The sequence below is a fragment of the Micrasema longulum genome, unplaced genomic scaffold, assembly GCF_059751315.1.
Source record: "Micrasema longulum isolate JH-2025_06_02 unplaced genomic scaffold, ASM5975131v1 h1tg001247l, whole genome shotgun sequence".
Lineage (NCBI taxonomy): Eukaryota > Metazoa > Arthropoda > Insecta > Trichoptera > Brachycentridae > Micrasema > Micrasema longulum.
The window spans coordinates 1234-28610 of record NW_028278434.1 but is presented as its reverse complement, the minus strand read 5'-3'; the positions used below and the strand labels follow the sequence as shown (position 1 = coordinate 28610).

Genomic DNA, 27377 nt, shown 5'->3' with positions numbered 1-27377 from the left:
CTGCAGCAATAGTAAAGTGCTCCATAAAAGAAACGATCGGAAGAACTTTTTAAGTGAGTAACAATTTCCATACAGTCCACTAAACTTTAATTCCCTCTGTTATCAGTGCTCAACGCCTGAAAGGCATCGAACATTTTGGTCCTTCGAACCGGATATCCATAAAGTGTTATTAATTATTTATTTATTTATAGATTAACGGTTCAAAGAACCTTTGACGAAAAAATAATAATTTACAGAAATAATCACAGCAGTGCACAATAATCATGTAGTACATAGTATGAAATAATAGAATGATTAAAACTAAACAATCTAGTAAACATATAATAAAAAAAGTTAAAAAGAAACATAACATTTCTAAATAAAGATAGCAATAACCATGAGAAAATTTTACGTACTAAATATATTCCTCTGTTATCTGGTCTCCATATTATGATGGGAAGATAAAGACGTCATACCTTTACCTTGACGGTATGGTTGAAGATAAATTCCCTCTATCGATTATAAAGATATACTGCTAACCCCCAACCTTTAAGTTTTGGGTAGGTACATCGATATGAATCAAGGAGAAGCGTACGTCACGGTACACATATCTACGCTCTAAAATGACATAGCTTCAGTATGACGTCATAGTTGAAGATATAAGTCTCCCGACCGACAACAAAGGTTAGTATCGATACCCCCACCATCAAGTTTTGATGTAAGAACATCATTTTATACCGACGATACGTTTATCTACGCATTAAAAGTGTAAAAATTTTGTTCCACCGAGCAATTTTTCCTTATGATTTATGATTTATTAATATTTTTAATCGTTTTGAGGTTGGCACTTTTTTTCTTAAAAGCCTATTAAATAGAATAAAGTGTTAAAGAAATAAATAAATGAATTTTTTTTTACAACATACTTGTAAATATAATCACCGTTCGCTACTGGTACCCGAGTGCTACTACTGGCCGGCTAACGGAACTCGGGCGAATGCGTACCTACATAACTTTAATAACCCACTCATAGACTTGATAGTCTTGTCATTACGTCTGCGTCAAAAAGTACCGGAATTTCACCAGTTTCATAACATGTGTATTCTTCATCATTCCACGTCCGCTCCCTAGTTGGAGCATATGGTGTCTACAAAGAGCCCCATGCATCTCACCCTCGAATCTCGTCGTCAATTTTTTCTTGTGAAACATTTCTATAAGCTGATTTCTGGAAGTATTTACAATCCAAATATCTGAAAGAGATCAGTTTGTATGTTTCCAATAATTATACTAGAGCAAGATCTCACGCACTGTTTTACGCACTCAGAAGCACGCACACTAATGCAAGTCAGAATTCACTCATTAATGGGGCTATTCCCTTGCTGAATACGGCTTCTGCGGATAATATCGATCTATTTTTCTGTACATATCAGCAGTTTAGCAGCTACCTGCTTTCTATTCATTAATTTCTAACTTATCTTTACAGTCTGCATTACGCGATGGGTTAAACAGCCCCTAAATTAATGCTGGCTACAATTGTCAAATAAATAAATAAATCTCTGTCGGCTGTCAGCTCCTGTGCGTCCCGTAACTCTGGCATAAACTGCCGACCAACAGTCAGCAGTGGGCGTCCAGAACGTCGAGAACCTGATGCCTTGTACAGTAGACAAGCGTGGTTAAGGCTCTCAGGAGGCATCCGCAGTATGTAGCCCGGCCAATCGTATCACCTCCGCTTGATAACAGTTGTCACCGTAGTTTGCTGCGTCCGTTATCTTATTACTTCATTCCTCACAAAGTCTAACCACCGCACACCGAGATTCTTCTGAGACACCTATTCTTAACACTCAGTATTTTGGTGTTTTGGGCCCTAGTGAGGTGCCACGATTCCCACCCGTAGAGAAGAATAGGCGTTATGGAGGCGTTATATAGGCCACATTTGGTTTTCACTGAGTAAATATCCAATCTCCAGACAGCCTTCATACTGTTGAATGTGGCGCCCCCTACTCCTAGCTGCACTCCCAGTTCTTTTTAAAGCAGCCATTTTCTGTAATATATACTCCCAGGTATTTGAAACTCACAATCCATTCGATGATTTGCTTTGGCAAAGTCAGGAAATTTTGGGCATCAAGGCATGAAGTGTTACACAGTACAGTTTTTGCAATATTAATTGTTAAACCCATACATGTGGAGTACATATTTAGCTTATCTACAGTGACCTGAAGACCCGTGACTGAATCGTCTGTTATAACCACATCATCAGCATCGAGAGATGGACATTCCTCAGTCTAGTGGAATCGACTTCCTTAGGATGAAGTCCATGAAGATTATAAAAAGAAACGGTGCAAGGACGCAACCTTGGCGAACTCCGGTGGTGACCTCAAATCAATCTGTGACAACATCGTTAATTCTGATTCGGCATTCGCTACTTGAGTGAAGGGCTTTAATAAGTTCGATTAGTTTTATAGGCACCCAATATGCTTCTAGTATTTTCCAGAGTGTGGGTCTGTGCGGACTATCAAACGCTTTTTCGTAATCTACGAAGCACATAGCCAAGGAACTATTAAGTTCTTTGTTCTCCTGTAGAATACAGCGAATGTTGTGGATATGATCCGCACGTGGCCTACCAGGTAGGAAACCCGCCTGGTTCGATCTGTATTCTCGCATAATGGGTCTTCAAACTCTTTTCAGTATTAAAGTTTGAAAGTATTTTTCCTGTTACACTTAGCAGCGTGATGCCACGATATTTATCACAGTTTTCAAAATACTTAATACTAAATTGACGTCTGCAAAGAAACTAAGGGGTACAAACGTAAACTTACTCATTTATGAGTAGTTTAGTCGCCTTCTTTTTTTATTATTTTTTTTACAATAAACATAAATGATAAAACAGAGTATTAAAAAAGTAAAGCATAATTACATAGCTATGAAATACATATTAAACAAAAAAATCCCACAAAGGCATGGCCTATTCGTGGGTATACAAGAAAATGTTAATGAATTTTTGCTCCTATAATAAATAATGGACAGTTATAATATTTTTGTGTAACATAACAAAGAAAAAATTAGATATTCTGTAAAAGATAAAATGGTATTTTTTTTATAGTAATTAAAAAAGTAAATAAAAAATATTAAAAAAAACTAAAAAATATTCCTTATTATTAAAAGGGCAACAAAATAAATCATAGAAAAAAAGAGTTCGTATCTTTAGTTTGAATCCAGAAAGTGCATGTTTTTTAAAAGAAGGAAAATTTTGAAAGTTTGTAATCAATGAAATATTATCAGTAAAAAAATAATTTAAAAAAATTGGGACTATAAAATATGCATGTCTCTGTGCGAGCCTCGTTTTACAATGTGGTATTTCTAACACACGATTCCTTCTTTGACTTGATCTATTTGAATTATATGTAAATAAATTTTGGTTCTTAAATATATATTTCAAACATTGAAAACAATATATTTGTCTTAGGTCTAAAAGATTAGCTTCTTGGAACAATTGGAAAGAGGGAAAAGTGTGATTTTTGTGAAGCATTATTTTTAATATACATTTTTGAACAGTTTCTAGTGGTTTAATATGATTGTTGTAAGTTCCCCCCCCATCCAATTATTCCATAGGAAAGCGATGACTGTACAAGTGCATAATATACCATTTTAATCGTATTTAGCTGGGCGTAAATACTTAGTCTTTTGAACACATAGGTTAAATATCTTAGTTTATAACAATTACTTCAAGATGATTAGTCCATTTAAGTTTCCACTTTGATGTGCATCCACTTTGATGTGCGTATGCGGTTTCTGGAATATTCTTAATTCTATGCCCAGCAGTGAGGTTACATAGTATGTAATAAAAAATATATGAATAAATACATTTTGCAAATTCTGTATGCATGAATTTTTCCTGCGTTAGTATTTACGTCGGCACAGTAAAATAATTTGGTGTGACGGGTACGTTTATAGAGGTTCCTTGCGTAGTGGTTAGCTGGTTAGACCACAACACAATAGGGAGTATTTCTTCATTAACATTCTGAATGTTTGACGAACGAATGCGAGTTGTTTGAGCTGCTAGTAAACTTCGGGCTTTGAAATTTCAAGGCAGACTGCACAAAAACAATAAGCGTGAAAGTTGCGTACCTCTCTTCATATTTCTATACAATATTGCCTCGTATGGCGTGCTTGGAATGTAACGAAAATTAAATGTCGTCGGCGTACTGATACGGACAAACAAACCTCTGTCTGCATCAGTGGCGAGTGGTGATTTTATTTACAGGTAAGCTATAAAAAATATCATATATTTGTACCTACATAGGAGGTACATAATATAATGTAAGTAATATATTCTATAAATTGATATTTTTCTGTGGTTCTGGGTGATACAACAACTCTCATCCATGAAATCAACTCAAACGATGTAACTTCGTGATATATTATATTATATAGATATATTATCCATTATTTTAATATAAATTTTTACTAATAAATAAATATAAGAGGTTTTTAAGGCACTCGCTGTAAAAGAACTAGAAGAACTCCCTTAAAATAAATATGTGTTTATGTTTTTCCTTTTTTAAAAAAAAATGTTATTACTATTTTATTTTATTTTTACATCTGAGTATGTTTTTCATTCTTTATTTCCATTCTTAATTCTTAATTACTCTTACAAGTTTTCTTCATTTTTAATATTATTTCCATTTGTAAATACTCACTACAAACTACAAACCTTAAAATATTTTTTTTTTTCACTTAAATTTAAATTTTTAAACAGCTTTCATTTATGTTTTCTTTTTCCTTCTCTTTTTTATACTTTCATAATTAACATTAGATTTAATTGCTTTTTAATATGGAAACTTCACTGGTCCATTAGAATTAAGTCCAATTGTGTAAAATATTAAACTTTGTAACTGTACTGTATGTTTCCTGAATAAAAGAAAATAAATAGAAAATAAATAAATAAAGAACTTGAACTGCCTACGAAATGGGGTTGTAACGGATCCAAACAACAACAGCTCAAACAAAAATTCCAAAATAGCTCACTAGTCTCCACAAGACTCCAAACAACTGTAAATGACAATAAAAGCAGTAGTTTCGCAGAACCCTTGCTTTTCCACGGCAAGATAAATTCGCTCTTGCCCAAATCAGCAGATGAAGAAAGCGGAGAAGAAGATTCTGAAACTGAAAATTCAACAGATTCTGTTTTTTTTAATTGATTTTAAGTCGAAATACTAATTAATATTTTAGTTAGGTATTTTTTTTGCTCATACAAATTATTATAATGAATTGTGCTTTTGAAATAAATACCAAAATTAAACTACGAAATTATCTATTTTTTGTTTACTTAAATTATGGAACCCAAGTCTATAATTGACACTTGAAAGTATGTAATATTTGCGTTTAGTTAAGAGAATAAATAAGTAACATTTTTTTTTTGTTTTTATTTATTTATTTATTAACGGACATTGTCCATGTATACAATTTATAAGGTTTAAATATTACAATAAAAGAATAGTATAAAACATTTAAAAAAAAGAAGCATTGACAAACATAAGGGACATCGAGACAAGATCTGGACTATTTATTTAGTGCTCGTTTAAATCCTTGTAAACTTAAACAAAAAAGTCCAGATGATCTTGTCTCGAGTTAACAATACGACAAAGGCGGGTCATTGGAGAATTTAGGCCATAGTTTGTTCTACGCTGATCGATGAACAGTACTTCATTGTTTCTCAATCTACGAGTCGGAATATTGAATTTGACTTGTCCCAGTAATGATGGAACATCGATTATACCATTTAGGTTGCCGAACATATATATGGAGTCAATATTAGTTCTACGTTTTTGTAGACTAGAAATATTTAACATTGACTCTATTTCAGCATAAGAATAATTATCTATCTCTAGTCCGAGCATCCACGCTATTTCTCGAAGCAAGCGATGTTGGACTGATTCAATGTGATTTATGCGATTGACATAGAATGGAGACCAGACCACGGAGGCATATTATAGAAGAGGGCGAACAGTTAAGCAATAAAGAGTTTTGATTGTACGGACATTAGTAAAATCAGAGGATATTCTGTTAATGAAGCCGTGTAATTTCAGTGATTTATTTACTGTATTATCTATATGCTCGTTGCATGTCAGTTTATAGTCCAAAACAACTCCTAAATCTCTGATGGACTTGACTACATCAATTTTAAAACATATAATGCCATAAAACCTCAATAAATAATTTCGCGCACTTTTTGACTAGTAATACTCCTCTGTGCGCTGGCGCGCTTTATTAAAATTTATATTTATATTAGGATAAAAATACAAACGGTGGAAACGATTTAAAATGAATAAAGTTATGAATAATATGAATAAGTTAAATAAAGAATATATGAATATAGGAAACAAAAAAATAGAAATTACACCATCAATTGTAATAGAAAATGAAAAACTTAATGAAGTCACTGAAATTAAATATTTAGGTGTAATGTTGGATTCAAAACTTACATTTCACCAAAACGCTAAGATGGTAATAAATAAGATTGCAAAAAATATCAATTTTGGGAAGGATCAGAAGATTTATTGATAAGGACTCCTGCAAAACTATTTACAAAGCAATTATTGAACCACACGTTAACTACTGTAGCAGCATTTTATTTTTATCAAACAAAGAAAACATAGATAAACTAACTGTATTACAAAATAAAGCCTTTAGAATCATTTTGAAAAAAAACAGATATACGAGGGTAAAGTCGATGGTAAATGAAATGAAATTATTAACATATAAACAAAAAATATTTTACAATACAATGATATCTGTTCATAAAATTATAAACTCTAATAAAAAAACAGAATTTTGGAAAAAAATTGATCGGAACCAGCATGAACACAACACAATACTAGAGAAAAGAACAAAATTAGACTTCCATTTAGGAAAAAGGCAAAGTCACAAAATTCTATTTTATTTAAAGCAATTAAAAAGTATTACGAAATGGAAAAAAATATTTATGAAGAAAAAAACATATCAAAATTTAAAATAATGGTCAAGACATATGTGATAAACAATTTATAAATTAAATATATTTGCAATGTTATTATTAGAACATACATAACAATATGTATGATATGTGTGCCCTACTTTAAGATTTAAATAAAAAAATAAAAAAATAAGAAACATTCCTTTTAAAATGGCAACATCGTATGATTTCCTAATTTTGCGTTCGTTTTACCAGACTACAGCCTTAAATCGCTCTACGACCGCATATCCCTTTAGGACGTATTGAAATGCAGTGCCTAATCTACCTCTGACACCTGGATAGAGAAATGATGATCATATTGTACAAAGTACGAATATATAATGTTATACAGTATTATGGAATGAGTTTGGAAATAATTTGTGACGAAGCAGTGAAAGTTTACAATGGAAAATTATATGAGTCACAAACCCCAAGTAGCAATACGGATCTTAGTACAGATAGAATTATCGATTTAAATATACATTTATTTAACAATGTATGTCCAAATGTTTGCAGACAGGCTGGTTTTACTCCCTAGGGAGTTATTTTGATCGAAATTTGTTACGACAAAGAGGGAAAACTTTCGAGAAGGGAATATATAAGTCTAGGCATTTCAGGGCCTATGCCCTTTGGCTGGTTCAAGTGTCCCCTTTACACACCGTGTAACATTCACCGTTATGCCTATGTTCAAACATCCACACTGTTTATAATACTTAATATTATATTTATATTGCTTAATTTATAATACCTTCACCGTGAAAAATTAATATGTGTTATGTTAGTTTAAATAAAGAATATAAACAAAAAAAAAGGTAAAATTGGTTTTAAAAATATTTTTCTTAAATTCATGTACGTTTAAGTGTAAGTTTAGTGTATGAAAAAAAAAATTAAAAAATGGGGAAACCAAACAATTTAAAACAGTGTCAAAAAAAGTGTTTGTTTATTATTTTTTATATATTTCGTTATCAAAAAAGACTTTATTTACTTGTATTTATTTTTTTAAAACTTTTATTTTATTGATGTTTGCTTTATTTTAATATAGCACAACAATATATACGCCTAAAACATTTTCTTACACAAGCAGAATAAATATATATAAAAAAACGCTTTTAAGAATAAAAAAAGGAGTGAAACTACTAAGGGAGATAAGGTCATTAACATCACATGCCATGCAGATGATGCTGCCATAGTGATGATGAGAACATATCCATCTCAGTTAGTAAACATCTGGATGCCTAAGAAATGTCGTATAGTACAATGAACGCACGATTATTGGAAACATAATTCGGATATACAAAACGTGTGTCAGACCAAATCATGGTGTATACAACAGAGGCGAGGATAGATAGAGAAAAAAATAAAAATACGAAAAACCAATTAGAAAAACCAAATAGAAAAACCAAATAACTGCTCAGAACGTCATTTATTTATTTAATGCACACAATACATAATTTTATCATAGCACAGTTATATTTTTTTATGTCCCGACTTGTTAGAAAATTCCGTGTTAAGATTCTGATTGCTTGTTGAGATTCTGACTGCTGTGTAAGTATTTACGTTAATTTGTAAAAAGAGAAAAAGAAATGTATAAATAAACACACGTCAAATATGTATATGTAAACGGATGGCCAGATAATTGTTTTTTTATTGTTTTTAATTTTAAAAAAAAAAAAATGATATTTTATTTTTATTATTTATTTATTTATTTATTATATATATACGGCCTAAGCCAATTACAACAGTTACATGAAGAAACATAAATGCAAGAAACTAAACAAAAAAAACATGAAACTATTTAGCAAAGACAAACAAGGGCAAAACAATAATATTATACAATTTATATAAAAAAAAAAGATCAAAAACTTTGAGCTAAACCATGCCAATCCAACTTCATCCCACACTGTTTAGTCGCGAAGAGATCTACGAAAAGCCGGAAGATCTATCCCAAAAAATTCCAAGTCGTGTGATGAATTGACTAATCTACACATTCTGGACATTGGGGCATAAAAACCAAAGTTGCTCTTAGAAGATTTTATAAATAGCAGATTTTAACTTCTGGTGACACGGTTGGGAACATGAAAAGAACTTGATTGCAACAGAGAAGGGACATCACTTAAAGCATTAAGTGTTTTGAAAATGCATATAAGGTCCATCTCAGTTCTACGTCTCTCCAATGAAGACAGATTGAGAGATTGCTCTATTTCAAAATAAGAATAATTACCCCTTTGTAATCCGAGCAACCATGCCACTTTTCTTAGAAAACGGTGTTGGACAGACTCGATATGGTCAATATGAGTCCTGCAGAATGGAGACCAAATAGGAGAAGCGTATTCTAGATGGGGTGGAACTAGTGAGCAATAAAGAGTTTTGATGGTATTAATATTTTTGAAGTCCGCCGTCACTCTATTGGTAAAACCGAGAAGTTTGAGAGATTTGTTTACAATATTATCAATGTGTATTATATTTTATTTTAATTATATTTTATTTTTAAAAGAAAAAACAGTTTGTTTATACCTAAGGCATTATACATGGCAACAATACCAACAAATCAATAATTTATGATTTTGCTATTTCAAATATACCGCGTTATCTTTACTTTTATTATTTTTTACCCAAGTATGTTAAGTATAAAAATCTGAAAGTTATTATGTAGTACAATCTATAAAACAACTGTGTATTATTTTTATATGTATATTTATGTTTATGTGTATAAAAGTCATTTGTGCCGTGTAAACCAATAAAATTCAATTTTAAAAAAAAATTCGAACTCGCGAAAACGCTTGGGCGTATTTGTTTAATGGAGTTTAGAAGCATTTAGATTATTCAGTTTTTCTTATTGTTGAAGTATTCACTATGATCTTTTTTCGTTTTAGCTTTTGATGACCCCAGCGTGTCTCAAATATCACCCCACTCAGCGTACGTCCAGCAGCGAGGTCCAGACATAGACCGGCTCTCTACTAGCGAGGTTATCAACCTGCTGCCATCTGTTGGAGTGTCGCTCGATCGCTACCGAGATAATGAAGACGCGAATCTGGAAGAACCAGAAAATGAAGACTCGAATCCGAAAATTTTGGTAAAAAGATCAGCGGAGCCTATCGTGCACAATGTGGAGAGGAGGTCCAAGGGGTATGACGCTTTGGAGTCTTCTAAAAACATAGAAGAAGCCTTGGAGACGAACGACGTGGAGGTCTATCAAAAATCAAGGTATTACAATCAGATACAACCGACAAGAACGCAGCCGCAGTCTTCTGAAGGGCCGAATATGGTGTCGTCGATCATGGGAACCGGTCAGGATCACTCGAACCAGGGGGAAGCCAGAGGGGTCCCGATGGGAAGAGCTTTGTCTCCCAAGGGACCCCAAACCACGAATGCTCAGACGAGGGATTTTGCTTCCTCCGTTAGATTCGACTCTTCGGGCAGACAGGCGAACCCGGACATCCAAGACATAATCACAGGGATCGTCAAACTCTTGAATGGAAACGTCAACGTGCAAGCGAACACGCAACCGGCAAACGCAAGGCCTGGCAGGCCTCCAAATACCCGCATCAATAACAGAGGACCACCGAGAATCTCAGATGTTCCTCCTCTTCCACCAGATTTCGACACCCCTGGACCAGCCGGACCAGGGCAGATGCTGCCGCCGATTCCGCCTCAAACTTCGACCAAAATACCACCGCCTTACCCGTTCGATAGACCTCCCCCGCAAATGAGCGAACAGCCACCCATCAGACCTTTCCTGAATGGAATACCGCTTCCAGAACAAATAGTCCCGGTACTCCAAAATAATTACCGACCAGGATTTATAAATAACGGGAGACCACAGAATTTGCCACCGTGGCAGCGCCCTAGGCCAAGACCTATGCCGAATCGCAGGCCGAACCCGAATCTCCCAATGTACAAACCGCAACTCAACAATATGCCCGAACCACCGCCACCGACGTACATGAATTCGGAAGAATCTGCGACAGCTGATATACCATTCGACCGACCGGCTCTCCGACCGCACAAAGAAACGTACGCAAAACCGCAAGAAAACGAAAAAGATAACGAAGAATTACAACCGACGACAGACGATAAAACGCAGCACGATAACGCGGACGAAAGCGTGACGATGAACGAAACATTCACGCACAAAGAACCAGAATACGAAATATCCGACGACGAAAACGTAAGTTTTGTACGAGATCGAGATCCTCCGAGTTCGACGGAGCAACTGACAACGCCGACCACAACCGAAGACCCGGAAATCAAAACAACGACCGAAGCGCAAACAACTGTAGAACCGACAAAGCAACAAGTGCTCAAAGACGAAATCTCAGACAAAAAGAAGCAAACGATGACCAAAGTAGAAAAAGAAAAACCAAACAACAAAAAACAAGAAGAGAAAGTCAAAGACTTTGAACAAAACGTCAAAAACACCATCACATTAAACGAAGACGATGCAATCAAAGATTTTAATAACAGCATTGCGTTCACGACACCGGGTGTCGAGTCTTCGAAGGTAGATGTTTCCGCTTCTCTGTCGGACTCCTCTTCTTCAGTAGATAAGTTGACTACATCATCAGCCACTCCGACTGAGGGTCTGCCGAGTATAGGGACTACTTATAACTCTACAAGTAGCCCTTCTACAAGTGTTATATCGGTGACTCCAACCAGCACTATTCAAAAATCAACAACAAGTAAGAAAATTCAGCTTATTTTTTTGTATTAGCAAATCATTTTTATTCCGCCTGGGTTCCATTCACAATGGAAAAAAAACAAGGTTATCTTCGATCATACCTATGTAAAGTAAAATTGAATTTCCTGCAAGAAAATGCTTAGTAGCCGGCATGAAATAAAGTGCATTGGGCTTAAGAAAGAGACTGCCGGTGTAGTGGGCAAACTGCGGCTTTGTAGAGCGTCGTCTTTGTCATACATACATGCACACAAATAATACCGAACTCCTGCGGCAGAGACGACGCTCTATAAAGTCGGCAGTCTCAATTCTTTGGCCCGATGTATTTTATTTACTGCCTGGTACAGTACATGTTTTTTTATTTACCATATAGATAATTGAAGATAATTCTGATTACTTTATATTTAAATACGAAGAGATAGTACAAATTTTCATCCGAGAAGGTTCCTAGTTTGTCTTTTTTCTTTTATATGTTCTCTTTGTCTATCTTCGTAGTCCCACTCTCTAAGAAGCCATCAAGAATATTAGATATTCCGACGGAGATGGTGAACATCTTTTAGATGGGTACCAGTATATGGAAGTGTAATCTTACAAGGCTTATCACTTGTCAATGAATTGTTTTAATAGTCACCCTGTTCTAAAATCCTTGCACCCCATTCAAGACCATTATTAGAAAACATTTTAGTGACCTTGGTGGTGTAGTGGCTAAGATAATTGACCCACGCACGGAAGGTTCCGGGTTCGATTCTCCATGAGAACACGAAAATCAAACGTGATCTGTGCTGTATTCACCATGGTAATTGGGCTTCCTGCAGTGCTATTTTAAACCGCTCTGGCGGCACGAGAAAACACTTTATCTGGTTTATTTTGTATGTAAATCATCATCATCATTCCTTTCCCGCACCTAATGGTACATAGGGCACTGCATTGGTACACCAATCGCAGCGTATCTTGATCTTTTTTTGTTACATGAAGGTCAGGTTATCAGTATTACGCTTCAGGTACCAGTCTAGGGACTATGAAATGTTCTAGTGTAAAAACACCCTATTAAATAATATTCCATGTCAACCATGTCGGATCGAACCCGAGACCTCTTGCATGGCAGGCAAACGCGCTGACCATCACACCACAAGGCCGACAAAATGTATGTAAATACGCGAGATAAATAGTTTTTCTACAACCGCGAGAGCGTTTGGAATACCAGCCATGGCCTGTTGTGGTGCGAAAAAAACAAAAAACGTATGACTGCTCAGGTTGAGATGGGCTGGACATGTTCAAAGAATGCCAAATGCGCGAGTACCCAGGAGAATCAGGACTGGACATCCATGGGGTAAAAGGAGGATCGGAAGACCCAGGCTGTGATGGGAGGATGACATAAACATGTACAGCACAGCTTCTACAAGTTGCAAATTGGAAAACGGCTACTGTGGACAGACGGAGTTGAAGGAGGCCAAGGCTCGATTTGGGGCACCAACAAAGAATAGGAAACCCTGGCAAAACCCTTTGAATCCCGGTTCGTAGGTTTTCACGGCCTTCAGAATACAGATAGTGTTTTTCTGGGTTATTATGCCGTGTTTGTGGGCTTTGTATTGCCGACGTTTCGGAGCACATTGCAGTGTCCATCTTCAGGGCTGAATGTATGAGTGTAGTTTTTAGTGTGTTTAATTGTGAGGAATTTGTACCGTGTCGCAGTCGGGCAATGTATGTGGTTAAGTGTGTGGAGTTTGTACCGTGGGCTTTGGAAGCACCGGGTACCATGAGGTTCGTAGTCGTAACCCATCATCCCTGTTTATGTTATTAGGATGCTTGTATATTTCTATGGCTTCCCTATTATTCCTTCCCGCTCTATTTCTCAACAGGGCATAATTTTTCTCATTTGAGCCAAATGTCCTTGGAAAGCCCAAAAATCATCAAGCCCGTTTAATAAAGGAAGCCATAGAAATATACAAGCATCCTAATAACATAAACAGGGATGATGGGTTACGACTACGAACCTCATGGTACCCGGTGCTTCCAAAGCCCACGGTACAAACTCCACACACTTAACCACATACATTGCCCGACTGCGACACGGTACAAATTCCTCACAATTAAACACACTAAAAACTACACTCATACATTCAACCCTGAAGATGGACACTGCAATGTGCTCCGAAACGTCGGCAATACAAAGCCCACAAACACGGCATAATAACCCAGAAAAACACTATCTGCCTTTGAATCCCGTTTAAAAACCCCAGTATTCCAACCAACACTATGTTATATCTACCATTGGCTAGCTGTTGATTTTGTAAAACCTTTTTCAGCTGGGAAGGGCAAACCACCATCCCAGTATCGCCCCCGCCCGGGAATAGTGCTGGACGATCCGGAGTACCGCCCCGGGCAGGGCCGGCCAGGCGGCAAGGGCCCCCAGGGGACAGCGCACAGGCCTCAGCAGCGCCCCCTGCCCGGGAAGGGAGAGATATTCGATGTTACGGTGTCTGCCATTCAGGGCCCTGGTGGAGGAACCGGCTCTGCCACAGGTAATATCGATTCTTCTTTTTTCACATCTTCGACTGATCAATGTTGGTAAAACTATTGTCTTGATAATTTTATCTACCTATGTGCTTTGTAACGGGCGAATGCTTTCTAAAATGAATCGTCGAATAAGAAGGTATAATAATGAATAAGAAATGAGGTCCGTATGCAAAAACATATTTTTGTGGCGTTCTACAGTCTCGTGATGGGTGTTTTTTTTTTGGCTGTGGTAAAAAAATCCTTATTACCGACGTACTGTTTAATAATTCCCTTATATATAAAACATTTAAGTTTGTAAGTGAAAATTCTTGATGGAAGTTCATTGTAATTTATTATATAAATACAACACGAGTGATACTTTAATCCACAAATTTGGAATATCCTTTCGCTTATCGCTTATCGCTTTCGCGACATGTTCGAGGGTAAAAACCCTATGAGGGTAAAAAGTCATCCTTTGTTTTTCAGAAATCATTATTTACAAAACCACACGGATGGGACACAAAAATAAAATAAAATACTTAAACTCATTAAAATAGCATTATATCAACTCATTAGTTAACCCAAAGAAAATTTGTTGATAATGATCCTTAAGATAAAAATAACTTTATTTAATTTACTTACATATAACTTTGAATTACCTATCCTTACCTCTGTTTTGTATAAATACATTTAACTCTTTAATAAAGATACCAGTCTCGAAGATGTCGCGAAAGCGATGAAACCGGTCACTGGATATTCCAAATTTGTGGATTAAAGTATCCTTTATATATAATATATATATATATATATATATATATAAGGATTTATATATATATTTGAATAATTTATATAGTGCCGTTTTTGTGAAAATCATCTCAAGGGCACTGTACAATAAATAAATATCCCACTACGTTTTGCAGCTACAGAGCGAATGGACGGTTGAGATTCTTGTTCCTAGTCTCCAATTAGGATATACAGGAGCTAGATTACAGCACGTCTTGCAGCTACAGAGTGCATAGACAATCAGAAATCTAGCCCCTATTTACATTTTTTATTTTTTATTTGACAATAAAGTTTGGAGATTTAGTTATATTTAAAATAAGTTAAACAAAAAACAAACTTACAAAAATAGAACAATTCTATAATTTATAAAAATAATAAAATAATTAATCTCTGTTAAACCGAAATAAATTAAAAATCATAAATACGTAGTCGTTTTAAATTCGTGCACCCCCGCTCACTGCCAATAACCGACTGAATATCTATCAAACAAACACCGGCCGCAGAACAGCGTCTCTGTCTTCCTTGTTATAAGTTGTATCTTTGAGCTCTCTATTGTACAGATTTATTGTTGTATTGGCGTCACATTAATGTTTTTGTTAATCCTGCATATTTATACAATTTTTTAATTGCAAATCAGGTGTGAAAATGTCTATTTGAAGATAACGAAAAATATAATTTCATCATTAAAAAAAAGATAGATATGAGGGTATTGGATGCAAACTTGGAAATCTCCATCAAAAACGAAAAATTAGTTATTGATCTCAAAAGAAACTGTACATAAAAACATACCTACCTAAATTATAGCGTAATTCAAAACCATTCCTAAATCTTGCAAAAACAGATTTCAATTATACTACTTGACACCGCATTCTCCATTAAATTGGTGAAGCATAATTAGAAATCTCACAATTCATTTTTCTTAGTTTTTCGCAAATAACTCAGTAACTCCTTCAATGGAGTTGTCTTGGTTTGCTTAAAGTACCCTCATATATTAAGTCTTGTTTAGTATGTAGCCTGGTGTGACATCACAGCCACACAATAATTGTATTATAGATTGTATGTACACAGCATCCCTGAAAATAGGCAGTAAGTAGTAAGTAAGTAGTAAGGTAGGTCGTTGTAGTGTTTAAGTCCATTTTGTAGTATTTTTGACTGTCCTGTGTTTGTCTTTGCTTTTTCAATATGATAGTGTTTTTGTTGTCTGGTGTTATATTTGTGTATGTCAGCATTTTTGACTAATATTATGTCGTCGTCTTGTATGTTTCCCAGTGTTATTTTGTGCACAATTTTTAAGGTCTCAATTTTAGTCAAGTAGTTTATGTCAAACTGGTGTGTTTTTTTGTACAGATCAGTCGTAGAGGTCAGGTAGGGTAGGTTGTATGTTAGTTTAAGAATTTTATTTTGTTGTCTTTGTATTCTTGTTATGTCTGTCTTGTTACCAGTTCCCCAGAAGGCGATCATGTAACTCAATTTACTTTTGACATAGGCTTCGTACATCATAATTTTTTCCTTTCTTGATATAAAATCTTTAATTTTGTAGAAGAGGCTATGTAGTGATGCCATTACTTTAGTGAGTCCGTCTATGTGTTTTGTCCATTTTAATTGTCTGTCCATTGTGAGTCCTAGGTAAGTCACATGTTCTAGTTCTTTAAGAGTTTCGTTGTTTATTTTTATGTTCATGTTATGGTTCTTCTTTTGTGTTTGGAAATGTATTATATTGCATTTCTTGGCATTTAGTGTTAAGAAGTTTTTGTTTGTCCATTCTAATAGTTTTTGCAGGTCATTGTTGATGGTTTTAGTGGTTTCAATGTCATTTTTGTTTTCATATAAAATTCCTAAGTTGATAGTTGTATAGACCTTGAAAAATATCATCCAGAAATATAATGCATTCATTATGACATTTCATTACAACAAGCATTCATTGATTTTGAGAAAGCTTTTGATTCTGTAGAGACATGGGCAGTGATGAAAGGTTTAAATAATTGTAGAGTGGATCACAGTTACTCACAACTCCTAAAAAACATATGCAATAATACCATTTCTATTGTGCAGCTCAATGGACCATCCGAAAGAGGAGTAAGACAGGGTGACACAATATCCCCCAAATTATTACACTAGTTCTGGAAGATGTCTTTAAAACTCTTGACTGGAACGACAAGGATATTAACATCAACGGCGAACTCATTAGCAATCTCAGATTCGCAGATGATATAGTCCTATTTGCTAAAGATGAAAAAGAACTTGAAAACATGATAATCGAAGTCAATACAGCATCCCTGAAAATAGACTGGAAAATGAATGCTTCAAAAACTAAAGTAATAAATGATGCAAACCAATCATGTAACATCTTAGTAAATGGGCAAATCATTGAAAAGGTTGACAGTTATATTTACAAAGGACACGAAATAAAGCTCGTGAAAGATAATCAAGAGGTAGAAATAGAAAGTAGTTGAGGTTTAGCATGGGCTGCTTTTGGTAAGCTCTCATATATCCGAAATCTCCGAAGTTCTCACATTTTTTTAATATTTTTTATTATATTGAAAACATATTATACATAATTATATACAATATTCCCAAGGAGTTTTTAAAAAAAAAACTCATTTAGGGACATACAGATAATAATTTTTTTAGAGACGTTTTTAAATTTTAAACTATAATATTATTTAACAAAAGCAGAAAAATTAAAATTATGATAAACTACAAATTAAAAAGGGTATGAAAAATACTTGAAAATAACAGAATAAACAGAATACTAGGCATGGAAATAAATTCAAAATAATGTTTACATTATGCAATCTGGGAAAGAAAATTGAAAAAGTTTAAAAATTACATGTATGTATATATACATACTAAACTAGTACAAAATAAAATCATTTTTTTTAATTAACAAAATATGCGCACACCCAATACAGGTTAATTTTTTTTATCAAAAACGTTGAAAAAATTGAAATTATGTATACAAGCCAAAAAAAGTATATAAAAAGAAAAAAACACAAATAACATTTAAATAGTATTAAAAATAACATATACAAGCAAAAACGGTGAAATATTAAAAGGTATTTGTTCAAGATGCGCATTCTCTATAAACTAACATTATTTATTCAAAGTACTTCTGGAAAAAATAATTCTTCAATTCGCACGTCCTGTTTCTATATTTTGAAATAGGTACTTTAAATTTTGGTGGCAATTTATTAAATTCCTTGAAACCTATGTATTGTAAAGATCTAGTACCAAACTTCGTAGACTTCACAGATCCAATATATATATTGTTTTTTGATCGAGTACTGTACCGATGGATGTCTCCAATGAAAGCTGGCTTTATGTTACTGTGCATTGAGTCGAGAGTAGTATTAATGATAGTGTCAGTTATCTCGAAATAGGAAAGCATGCTAAAAGGCATTACTTAAAGAAGAAACATTTTGGTGCTTGTGTTCTCTCTGTACTGACATATGGCTGTGAAACTATTTACACAAATTATCAGTGACACAGAGAGCCGTGGAAAGGAGAATGCTGGGTATTTTGTTGAGAGCCAGAAAAACCAATACACGGATTAGAGCGAGAACAAAGGTCACCGATGTGGTCCACGGGGCTGTCAACCAGAAATGGAGCTGAGCTGGCCATATAGCCAGAACTGCAGACTTTAGATGGACCGAAAAAATCCTGGAACAGGTAAAAGTGTCAGCAGGCCTTAGACAAGGTGGTCTGATGACATAAGACGAGTTGAAGTAAATGGTTGGATGCGGTTGGCTCAGGATAGGAAGGTATGGAGACTAAAGCGGGAGGCCAATGTTCACCATTGGACAAGAGCCGGCTGATGATGATAATGTATTATAGATGCCTTTTTCAACATCTGCTGTATTTTATAATGCAATTAATGTTTTCTTTCGTGCAGTTCATATCGAGAGCGTGAACCCATTGAGTGGGCAACCGGGGGATATCATCGTGTCCGCTTCCGGAGAGCAAGGGTTCGTGTCCATAGACGGCAAGAGGACTTACCTCAACCTGCTCGGGGAGGGAGAGCCGACCTCCGCCCTCTACCGTCCCAGCAACGTGGTCAAGCCTACTGCAGGTAAGCTATTTATTTATTTTATAGAAACATACAGTCAACAATGATTAAATCTATGAATATAAAAATGAATCGCCGTTAGTAGTCTCGCAAAAACTCAAAAATGGCGTGACAGATTGACGTGCGGTTTTTCGCAAAATTTTCTAATTTACGCTCTCAAGGTTTATAATAATAACATCTTCAATATGTTGAGTGGAAAAAAAGTTAGAAGCATATATTATGTGTTTAAAACATAGTAAAATATACACTTAATAATTGTATGTTCCAGGTATTTCAGGAACCGGGTATGCAGTGCCAGAGATTCAGGCAGCGCCAGTTCCAGCTCCTGCGCGACCTCCACTGCCCTCTAGGAGAACCACACAGCAGCCACCAGTCAGGTAATTTAGCTGACTAGTTGTTGACAAAAGCATTTGAACTGAGACCTCAGGCCTGATAAGCAAACGCTACTTCTACTCCACTACTACCATATGATATGCAGAGAGGATGGACTGCCCACACAAGTCTAACCTGAAATACGTTCCTAGCTTTTTCCACGTTCATGCCCTTCGGTTGTGTCTGCTTTTGACATGACCAGAGTTGAGATTGTGGTTTATCTAATCATCCCACCTCTTTCTTGGTCGTCGTCGACCGACAGTACTATTCTACTTTCGTCATCCGTTTGGTCTCCATGACCAAACCATCTCAGTGACCTTTTCTTAAATTTATCCTTGTACTTGTCTGAAGACTTTCTAATCTGGCAACGACTTTACCAATGTTAATTAATTATCTATTTAATCGGGTTGTAGTCCCGTAGCTAGTGTTGTGGACTCATGGATCAGAGGTCCGAGGTTCGAACCCCACTCTACTCCAACTTGATTTCCATTTTCCAATAGTGACTTAATTACAACTCGTTAAAAATGGCCACCAAAATTGAAATATTTGGGTAGATTATAAGAACGCTAATATTTCTTTAAAAAAAATCTTCTTCTGTATCCTGGCAGTTTGCCCATTTACTTGGGGTCAGGCCTTCTAGTCCTCAGTCTACACGCTGGACTAGGAGATTTAGTTTCTGTTTTCCGGCTGGCTGCCACCTGATGTCGAGACAGTAGTAACCCCACTTGCTAACTGTGGCTTCGGATGTCACTGTTGACTATTGTTCCTCGGTACCATCATTGACACAATGCCTTGCCAGACGCCACTGCCTTCCGACATCCCACAGTCCGAAGTAAGTCCGGGTGGCTTGAGAGAAGATTTGCACCGATTTTACCTGCTCCGCCGTACTGATGTTCTTTATCTCCGCCATCACAGCCGCTGAGGTCTTCGACCGGAGCCCTGGGCAATTGATTGTATTATACCCCGCAATACTGGGTTCTCCTCTAAACTTAGCCACCTGAACACTCCGGTCTACTGAAGTGAAAGGTGTCCACCCCCGCGACGTGGCAGGCTGAATGAGAATTGCTCCATTGAGAAGTGAGTAGGTCCTCTCCCCCAGTCTCTTGTCCCCCAGGAGCCGAGTTAATGGTCTCGTTTAGGTATGACAAGCAAATTAGTGGATCAACTAATTCCACATGGATTCGGGGGGGCGAAGCGCTAGGGCTTGTACGATATTATTGTGCAGAGTGGACTGTAATTAAATTTAATGAAAACAAGTGAGTAGCCTCGATATGCGGAATGCAGTATCAATCGGCCAGAACCCCAGCAAATGAGATGAATTAGATAGGAATGCCACTAACCTTATCTTCGTTCTTGATGGACTTGCCGGATCCGACTTCACACTGGAGAACTGCACTAACACGAGAACAGGCCCTGATCTAGAGCTCAAGGCTGATTGATGGTGAAAAAAAAGTTTTATGATACGGCGCACGTTCAATAAAATAAACGCGTGATGTACGACACGAGGTCTTAATGTGGCGGGTGATCAAAAAATACTGAGGTGGGAGGTGAATAGTGAATGTGGGTAAAAAGATGTAGAAGTTGTGATAATACTTGACCCATTGATGCCTACATAATTTCCAACCACAAATATATGCCCACAAACCATCGCCTGAGACCAATAGCTTATAAATTATCTCTCTAGGTTTAATTGAGACAAAGATTTATTTTTTATTATTTATTCAACTTTTTTTTTCTAGAATTGATACCTGCATAGTTGGAGACGACTCTACTTGTGATCAGACTCAAAATGAAAAGTGCAAAACAGATCTAGGTAATGAAATAACATTTTTATTAATTTTAAATTTTTGTACAATATCATATTGGTAGAAATGCTGCTTTGAACGATTTTCGCTGGATGTGGTAAGAAGCTCCTATATCGGTTAAAAATGACATAAGTAAAGATTTTGAGATTTAATATTTAATGTCATTGAGCGTGTGGTAGGAAACAAAAACATGAAAACGAACGGCAGTCTGAAATCTGCTGGACCACCAGGGCAGCATCGAGAATGGAGGTCGAGCGTGGACCCTCACGTACGCTCCGTGCCCTTCATCAATGAGGAAGTCCCGGCCTTGACCTTGACTTCTATCAATTTCAGAGGAACACTTTTTTTTAAATACACATTCGCGGATCGTCGCTAGACCTCGAGATCCAAAGGGGACAAGCTTGTTTGAACTGAGAGTGCTTTCCTTGAACATGTCCAACAAATTATATTGATCCATCAAGCCGAGTGAATTAATGTGTCAATTTGTCCTTTACCAAGATTTGTATTTTATTTATTGAAATATTGGAATATCACTTACTTATAATTTAAAATAAGGATCTAAGAAGTACTGTCGAGTAAAAAAAAAATTTGTACTTATTAATATTATAAAAATGATTTTAAACTCCCGCGAAAACAATTCATCGCATTGGCCACGCCCCTAATACGTCATGATTCAGTTAAATTTTGATCTTTTTTGTAACTGTTTAAATATAAACAGAACATCGTTACGAATCTTGCCGTCACAATTGTCAACGCTAAACATGTCACGTTTTTGCATTTACATATTTTTTAAAGAATTTCATTTTAAAAGTTGTATATGAAAACATTTCGCAATAATATTCACGTTGATTTTGAAAATACGACTAATTTTTTTACAGCCGTTTCACATATATTTATCGGTACTTGTAGTATGTGATATTTTTGGTGGAAACCAAGTAATTTAATTAACGAATCTGAATGTTTCCTTGTTCTCTGTCGTTCCTCAGTTCAGACGATCGTGATCATTGATACTATCTCCAGCTGTTCCATAGACAATGCGTCTCCACCCCTCACGGCTCTGCGCATATAAAGTCGCCCATGACGTTGTTTTCACCTGGTCGATCCATCGAGCTGAAACTCAGCCTCAACTTCTTTGTTCTGGCACACTGCCCGCGATTATAATTTCCTCCAGATTTTCTGGGTCACTTCTAGCTGTGTCCGAAGAACTGCAGCATATGGCCGACGGGCGAACTTTTACGTTGAGTTCCTCCAGTATGGAGACATTAGTTCTTCTGGTTGTCCATGGTATTCTCAGCATTCGACGCCAGCACCACATCTCGAAGGCACCTATTCTCTCCTGCTCACGTTAATACTTCTCTATTTTGCAGGCATTTCAAGTTGTCACTGCCGACCTGGATATGCGAGAAGGAACCATCGCGATCCTTGTAGGAAGGTTGCTGCAATGGTGTTCAGCTTGCGAGTCGACAGAATGTATGACAGAAAGGTATGTTTTTTTTTAAAACGTTATTTCCTCCCCCGTCAAGGGAGCTAGAAGTTCTGAACTGCATTTTTAGCCATGGTATGACACGTTTTGGGAGATTTTGGAATGAAGTACACCGCGCCAAACTGCCACAGTAAAAATGTTCAATATAACCGCATACAGAGAGCATAACGGCACTCTGACATAATTTATCTATAATCTTTAATCATTCATCAAGACTGCCATACAGTAATAACATATTTATCAAGTGTCTAAATTAGTAATTAAATACATTTTCATTAAATACTACATATTAACATATTACAACAGAGATGAAGAACATTTTTAAATTTTTTTTAAAAAAGTTTTATTCATTTTAATAAATAAGTAACATACATAATTGTATTTTTGTTCCCGCAAAGCCGAAGCTTGTCTGCAGGTTACATTACATTTTTTTTTAAATTTATAAGTAAGTACATAGTTTAATAATAAAATATATTTATACACTTAAGTTTCACTTGCTGTTTAATAATTTTTTGACTATTTTTTTAAATGAAATTAGGTTTTTTTCTTCACGATTTTTAGCTGGTATTAAATTGTACAGTTTTGGTACTACACTACCCATTGTTCTGTCACCATAGTAGTTTTTCTGTCGTGGTGCCATCAGCTGCTGTGCCGATACTTGTCGGGTCATGATCTGGTGGTTTATTTTGGATTTAAAATTGCAATCGAGGAAATGATCTGTCACTATTTTATACTGACACTGTTTGTTAATTGGCAAAACGTTAACAAAATCTAATAATATTTTATTGTTGTCTTTTGCCTCATTCTTTATTCTTACAGGTACGATAATTTTTAAAATTTGTACCTGTAAGTTCAAGACTCTATCCGTATAAGATTTAAAACTTAGTCCCCATATTCTTAATCCATATTGAATAATTGGGTCAACTAGCCCCAAGTAAACTAGTCTCAGCACTGGGTGTGGTATGTATGATTTTAAATGGTACATGTTAAGTAGGATGAGAGAAGGTAGTATAAAAGTCTAGGCATCTACAGGGCTTGTGACCTGTCAATGGCTGGTTTAAGTGGCCACTTTACACACTGTGTAACATGCACCATTCTGCCAATATTCGAACATCTATAATCCTTCAATTCTTTCATATGTTGATGTTTGTGAAATTAAAGAGCTGAAACTTTAATTTATGCGGGTGAGATTCATCTAATTGAATTATTTCACCCACATACTAGGCAACGCCTGAAAATGTTATTTTTTCAATTTCTGTATTTCTTCGTGGAGTGGCTTTATCGACAATATTTTGAGTGTATCCAAATTTTTGTAGACAGGGACTGGATTCAACTCCCTGGGGAACTGTTTATATTAACATATTACCACTCAAAATATTGTTGATAAATCCACTTGGTTCATGAAGAAGTATAGAAATTTTAAAAAAAACAACTTCAGGCGTTGCCTAGTATGTAGGTAAATTAATTCAATTAGATGAATCTCACCCGCATAAATAAAGGTTTCAGCTCTTTAACTTCACAAAAATCAACCGATGAAAGAATTGAAGGAATATAGATTCGAATATGGGCAGAATGGTGAATGTTACACAGTGTGTAAAGTGGCCACTTAAACCAGCCATTGACAGGTCATAAGCCCTGTAGATGCCTTGACTTTTATATTACGTTCTTTTAAATGTTCTTCATCTCTGTTGTAATATGTTAATATAAACAGCTCCCCAGGGAGTTGAATCCAGTCCTTGTCTACAAAAATTTGGACACACCCAAAATATTGTTAAATAATACACAGTTGTTATTGAATGGATATTACTGGTTGCGCTACATTTACCATATGTATTGTGTACTGCACATTTTCTAGGTTGTGGCGTTAAATTTATTGCTACCTACTGAGCCCTAGTTTGAATGTTGCGATTATGCTATTCCGGGTACAATATTTTTCTCTCCGGCCCAATAGCAAAATAACATGCACATTTGGCGACAGTTCAATTGTTATTGGGCCGGAGAGAAAAATATTGTACCCATAGTAGGATAATTACAACATTTTCACTAGGGCGCAGTAGGTAGCAATAAATTTAATGCCACAACCTAATAAATGTGCAATACATAATACATATAGGAAATGTGGCGCAACAGAAACGCTGGGATACCGGAAACTGAGCGCAAGATGGGTTCCAAAATAGCTAAGAGAGCAGCACAAGAAAAATCGGGTCAATCGCGCCCGCGAGTTTCTTAAGCGATTTGAATTAGAAGTGACGATTTTCTGAGCTCTAGTGTGGGCAGCTCATTACACGACTGAGCTGAAAAGTCAATTGTCACAGTGGCGTCACACCAATTCCAAATCTGCCAAAAAATAATTTTGGAATTTCTGCCTCAAGGGGAGACCATCAATGCACAATGATATTGTAAGATCCTAAAAAAACTCCAAAAGGAGCATTCCAAACAAAAGGAAGGGAATGCTGACGAGAGGAGTCTGCTTGTTGCACGACAACGCCAGTCCTCACACAGCCCTATTCACCGAGGCGCTTTTTGATCCACTTAGTTGGGATGTTTTGAACCATCTCCCGTATTCCCCTGACATGGCGCCTTTAAATTATCATCTTTTCATCTCTCTGAAGGCACAACACGGGTGGAATGAAATTTTTGATCGACGAACAGGTACAGAAAGAGGTTCTGAAGTGGAGAATGTTGCTGGTGGGATTCTTCGAGGAGGGTGTAAAGAAGCTTGTGCCACAGCTCACCACATGCATTGAATGGAATGACGGTTATGTGGAAAAAAAGACCATAAGTGTATCAACAATATCCTGTATGTTTTTTCAAATTACTTTTTTTAAAAATCCATTACACTTACTCTATGAACATACCTCTTAGATCTGGTATTGAAAAAACACATTTAGATTATTTTGTGCTACGCACACCACAGGCGGTGGTATACAAACTCTGTCGGCTTATGTATAAGGCACTGCCCAACTCTGCTTATTAATGTCTCTTAATGTTATGATTTTGTTTTAGATTTCCTGGGATAGCAAATTGAGTGACAGTGAATCGGAGTCATACCAACAACTGAGTTATGAAGCCGTTCGAGCAGTGAGTGATATTTTTTAGACTTTGGAGAATTTTATAACAACATTTATTTATAACTAAAAAAATGAAAAATTTAAAGTGGTTAAAATATTTGGGAGTAACGTCAGACTGTCAACTTAAATGGACTAATCATATTATGAAAAATGTTAACAAATTGAGGTATTTGACTTATGTTTTCAAACATTTAACTAGTTATGTTCATCCATACACTAGGAAAATGGTTTGCAATGCTTTTGTTCAGTCTTTTTTTTCTTATGGCATAATTGGATGAGGAGCCCATAATAATAATATTGAGCCTTAAGAAACCGCACGAAAACTATTTATTCAAATTATATTTCATAAAAATTCAACTTTTCCCTCTAGTCGATTATTTATTAGACTATTCAACTAAGTAGTATCGTATTATCAGTTTTATGATTTTTTCATTTGTTAATAGACTATTCAACTAAGTAGTATCGTATTATCAGCTTTATGATTTTTTCATTTGTTAATAGACTATTCAACTAAGTAGTATCGTATTATCAGCGTTATGATTTTTTCATTTTTTAATAGACTATTCAACTAAGTAGTATCGTATTATCAGCGTTATGATTTTTTAATAGACTATCAGACTAAGTAGTATCATATTATCAGCGTTATGATTTTTTCATTTGTTAATAGACTATTTAACTAAGTAGTATCGTATTATCAGCGTTATGATATTTCATTTGTTCATAGACTATTAAACTAAGTAGTATCATATTATCAAAGCTGTAATTTTTAAAGTTTCGTATTTCTGAAATTACTCCGCTTGTAACGCCTCAAGTTCTCTTGCGCTTCTTCTCAGTCAGTTCTGCCGATTTTTCCGTTGACGCGTAAAAACGTATTAATAAACTTGCCTTACCTAACCTTTTGTGATATTTTTAGGTTGACTCTGCATTCTCGATGACTCCTTACTCCGATGAATTTGTGAGCGGCTCGGTGAACACAATTTACAAAGGCGAACAGGGAGAAAATGGTGTATTTGTGAATGTCACAGTACTGGTGAGTAGATATTGTTACCTTGGGTGTTAAACATTGCTCAAATTTTAAAATGACCACATTTGAAAAAGGGATTCTGCTCTTTTTAAAAAATTCAACATCATTGCCTTTCCGTACATATTGGTGCATAGGGCACTAGACTGGCACACCAATCGCAGCGTATCTTGAGCATTTTCGTTACATACAGGTAAGATGATCAGTCTCACGCCTCAGGTACCAGTCCATGGACTATGAAATATGTTTAGTGTGAAAACACCCTTTTAAATGAATATTTCATATCAACCATGCCGGGAATCGAACCCGAGACCACTCGCATGGTAGGCAAACGCGCTGACCATTACACCACTAGTAGAATTTTTTTTATTTAAATTTATTTCAACACAGAGGGAAAACATTTTTGAGAAGGGATATGGAAGTCTTGCCATTTACAGGGCTTACCTGTCATTGGCTGGTTTAAGTAGCCACTTTACACACTGTAACATTCACCATTCTGCCCATGTTTGAACATCCACATTTCCTTTAATCTTCCATCTGTTGACTTTTGTGAAGTAAAAGAGCTGAAACCCAGCCAATCACAGGTCATAAGCCCCGTAAATGCGGCCTCCGTGGTGTAGTGGTCAAGACGCTTGACT

At 35.8% G+C, this 27377-nt stretch overlaps 1 protein-coding gene across 1 annotated transcript in view; it reads left to right on the top strand.

Moving 5' to 3' along the window:
- LOC148276281 (uncharacterized) overlaps positions 1 to 26988 on the top strand; it is a 60267-nt gene extending 33279 nt beyond the window's left edge. The window contains exons 3-10 of the mRNA XM_088234490.1: positions 9841 to 11646; positions 13949 to 14164; positions 18814 to 18990; positions 19256 to 19364; positions 21099 to 21172; positions 22532 to 22647; positions 25654 to 25728; positions 26632 to 26988. Coding sequence (XP_088090616.1) covers positions 9841 to 11646; positions 13949 to 14164; positions 18814 to 18990; positions 19256 to 19364; positions 21099 to 21172; positions 22532 to 22647; positions 25654 to 25728; positions 26632 to 26778 — 2720 coding nt within the window. The 3' untranslated portion in view covers positions 26779 to 26988. The remainder of the gene's footprint in view (positions 1 to 9840; positions 11647 to 13948; positions 14165 to 18813; positions 18991 to 19255; positions 19365 to 21098; positions 21173 to 22531; positions 22648 to 25653; positions 25729 to 26631) is intronic.
- Positions 26989 to 27377: the final 389 nt, after the last annotated feature.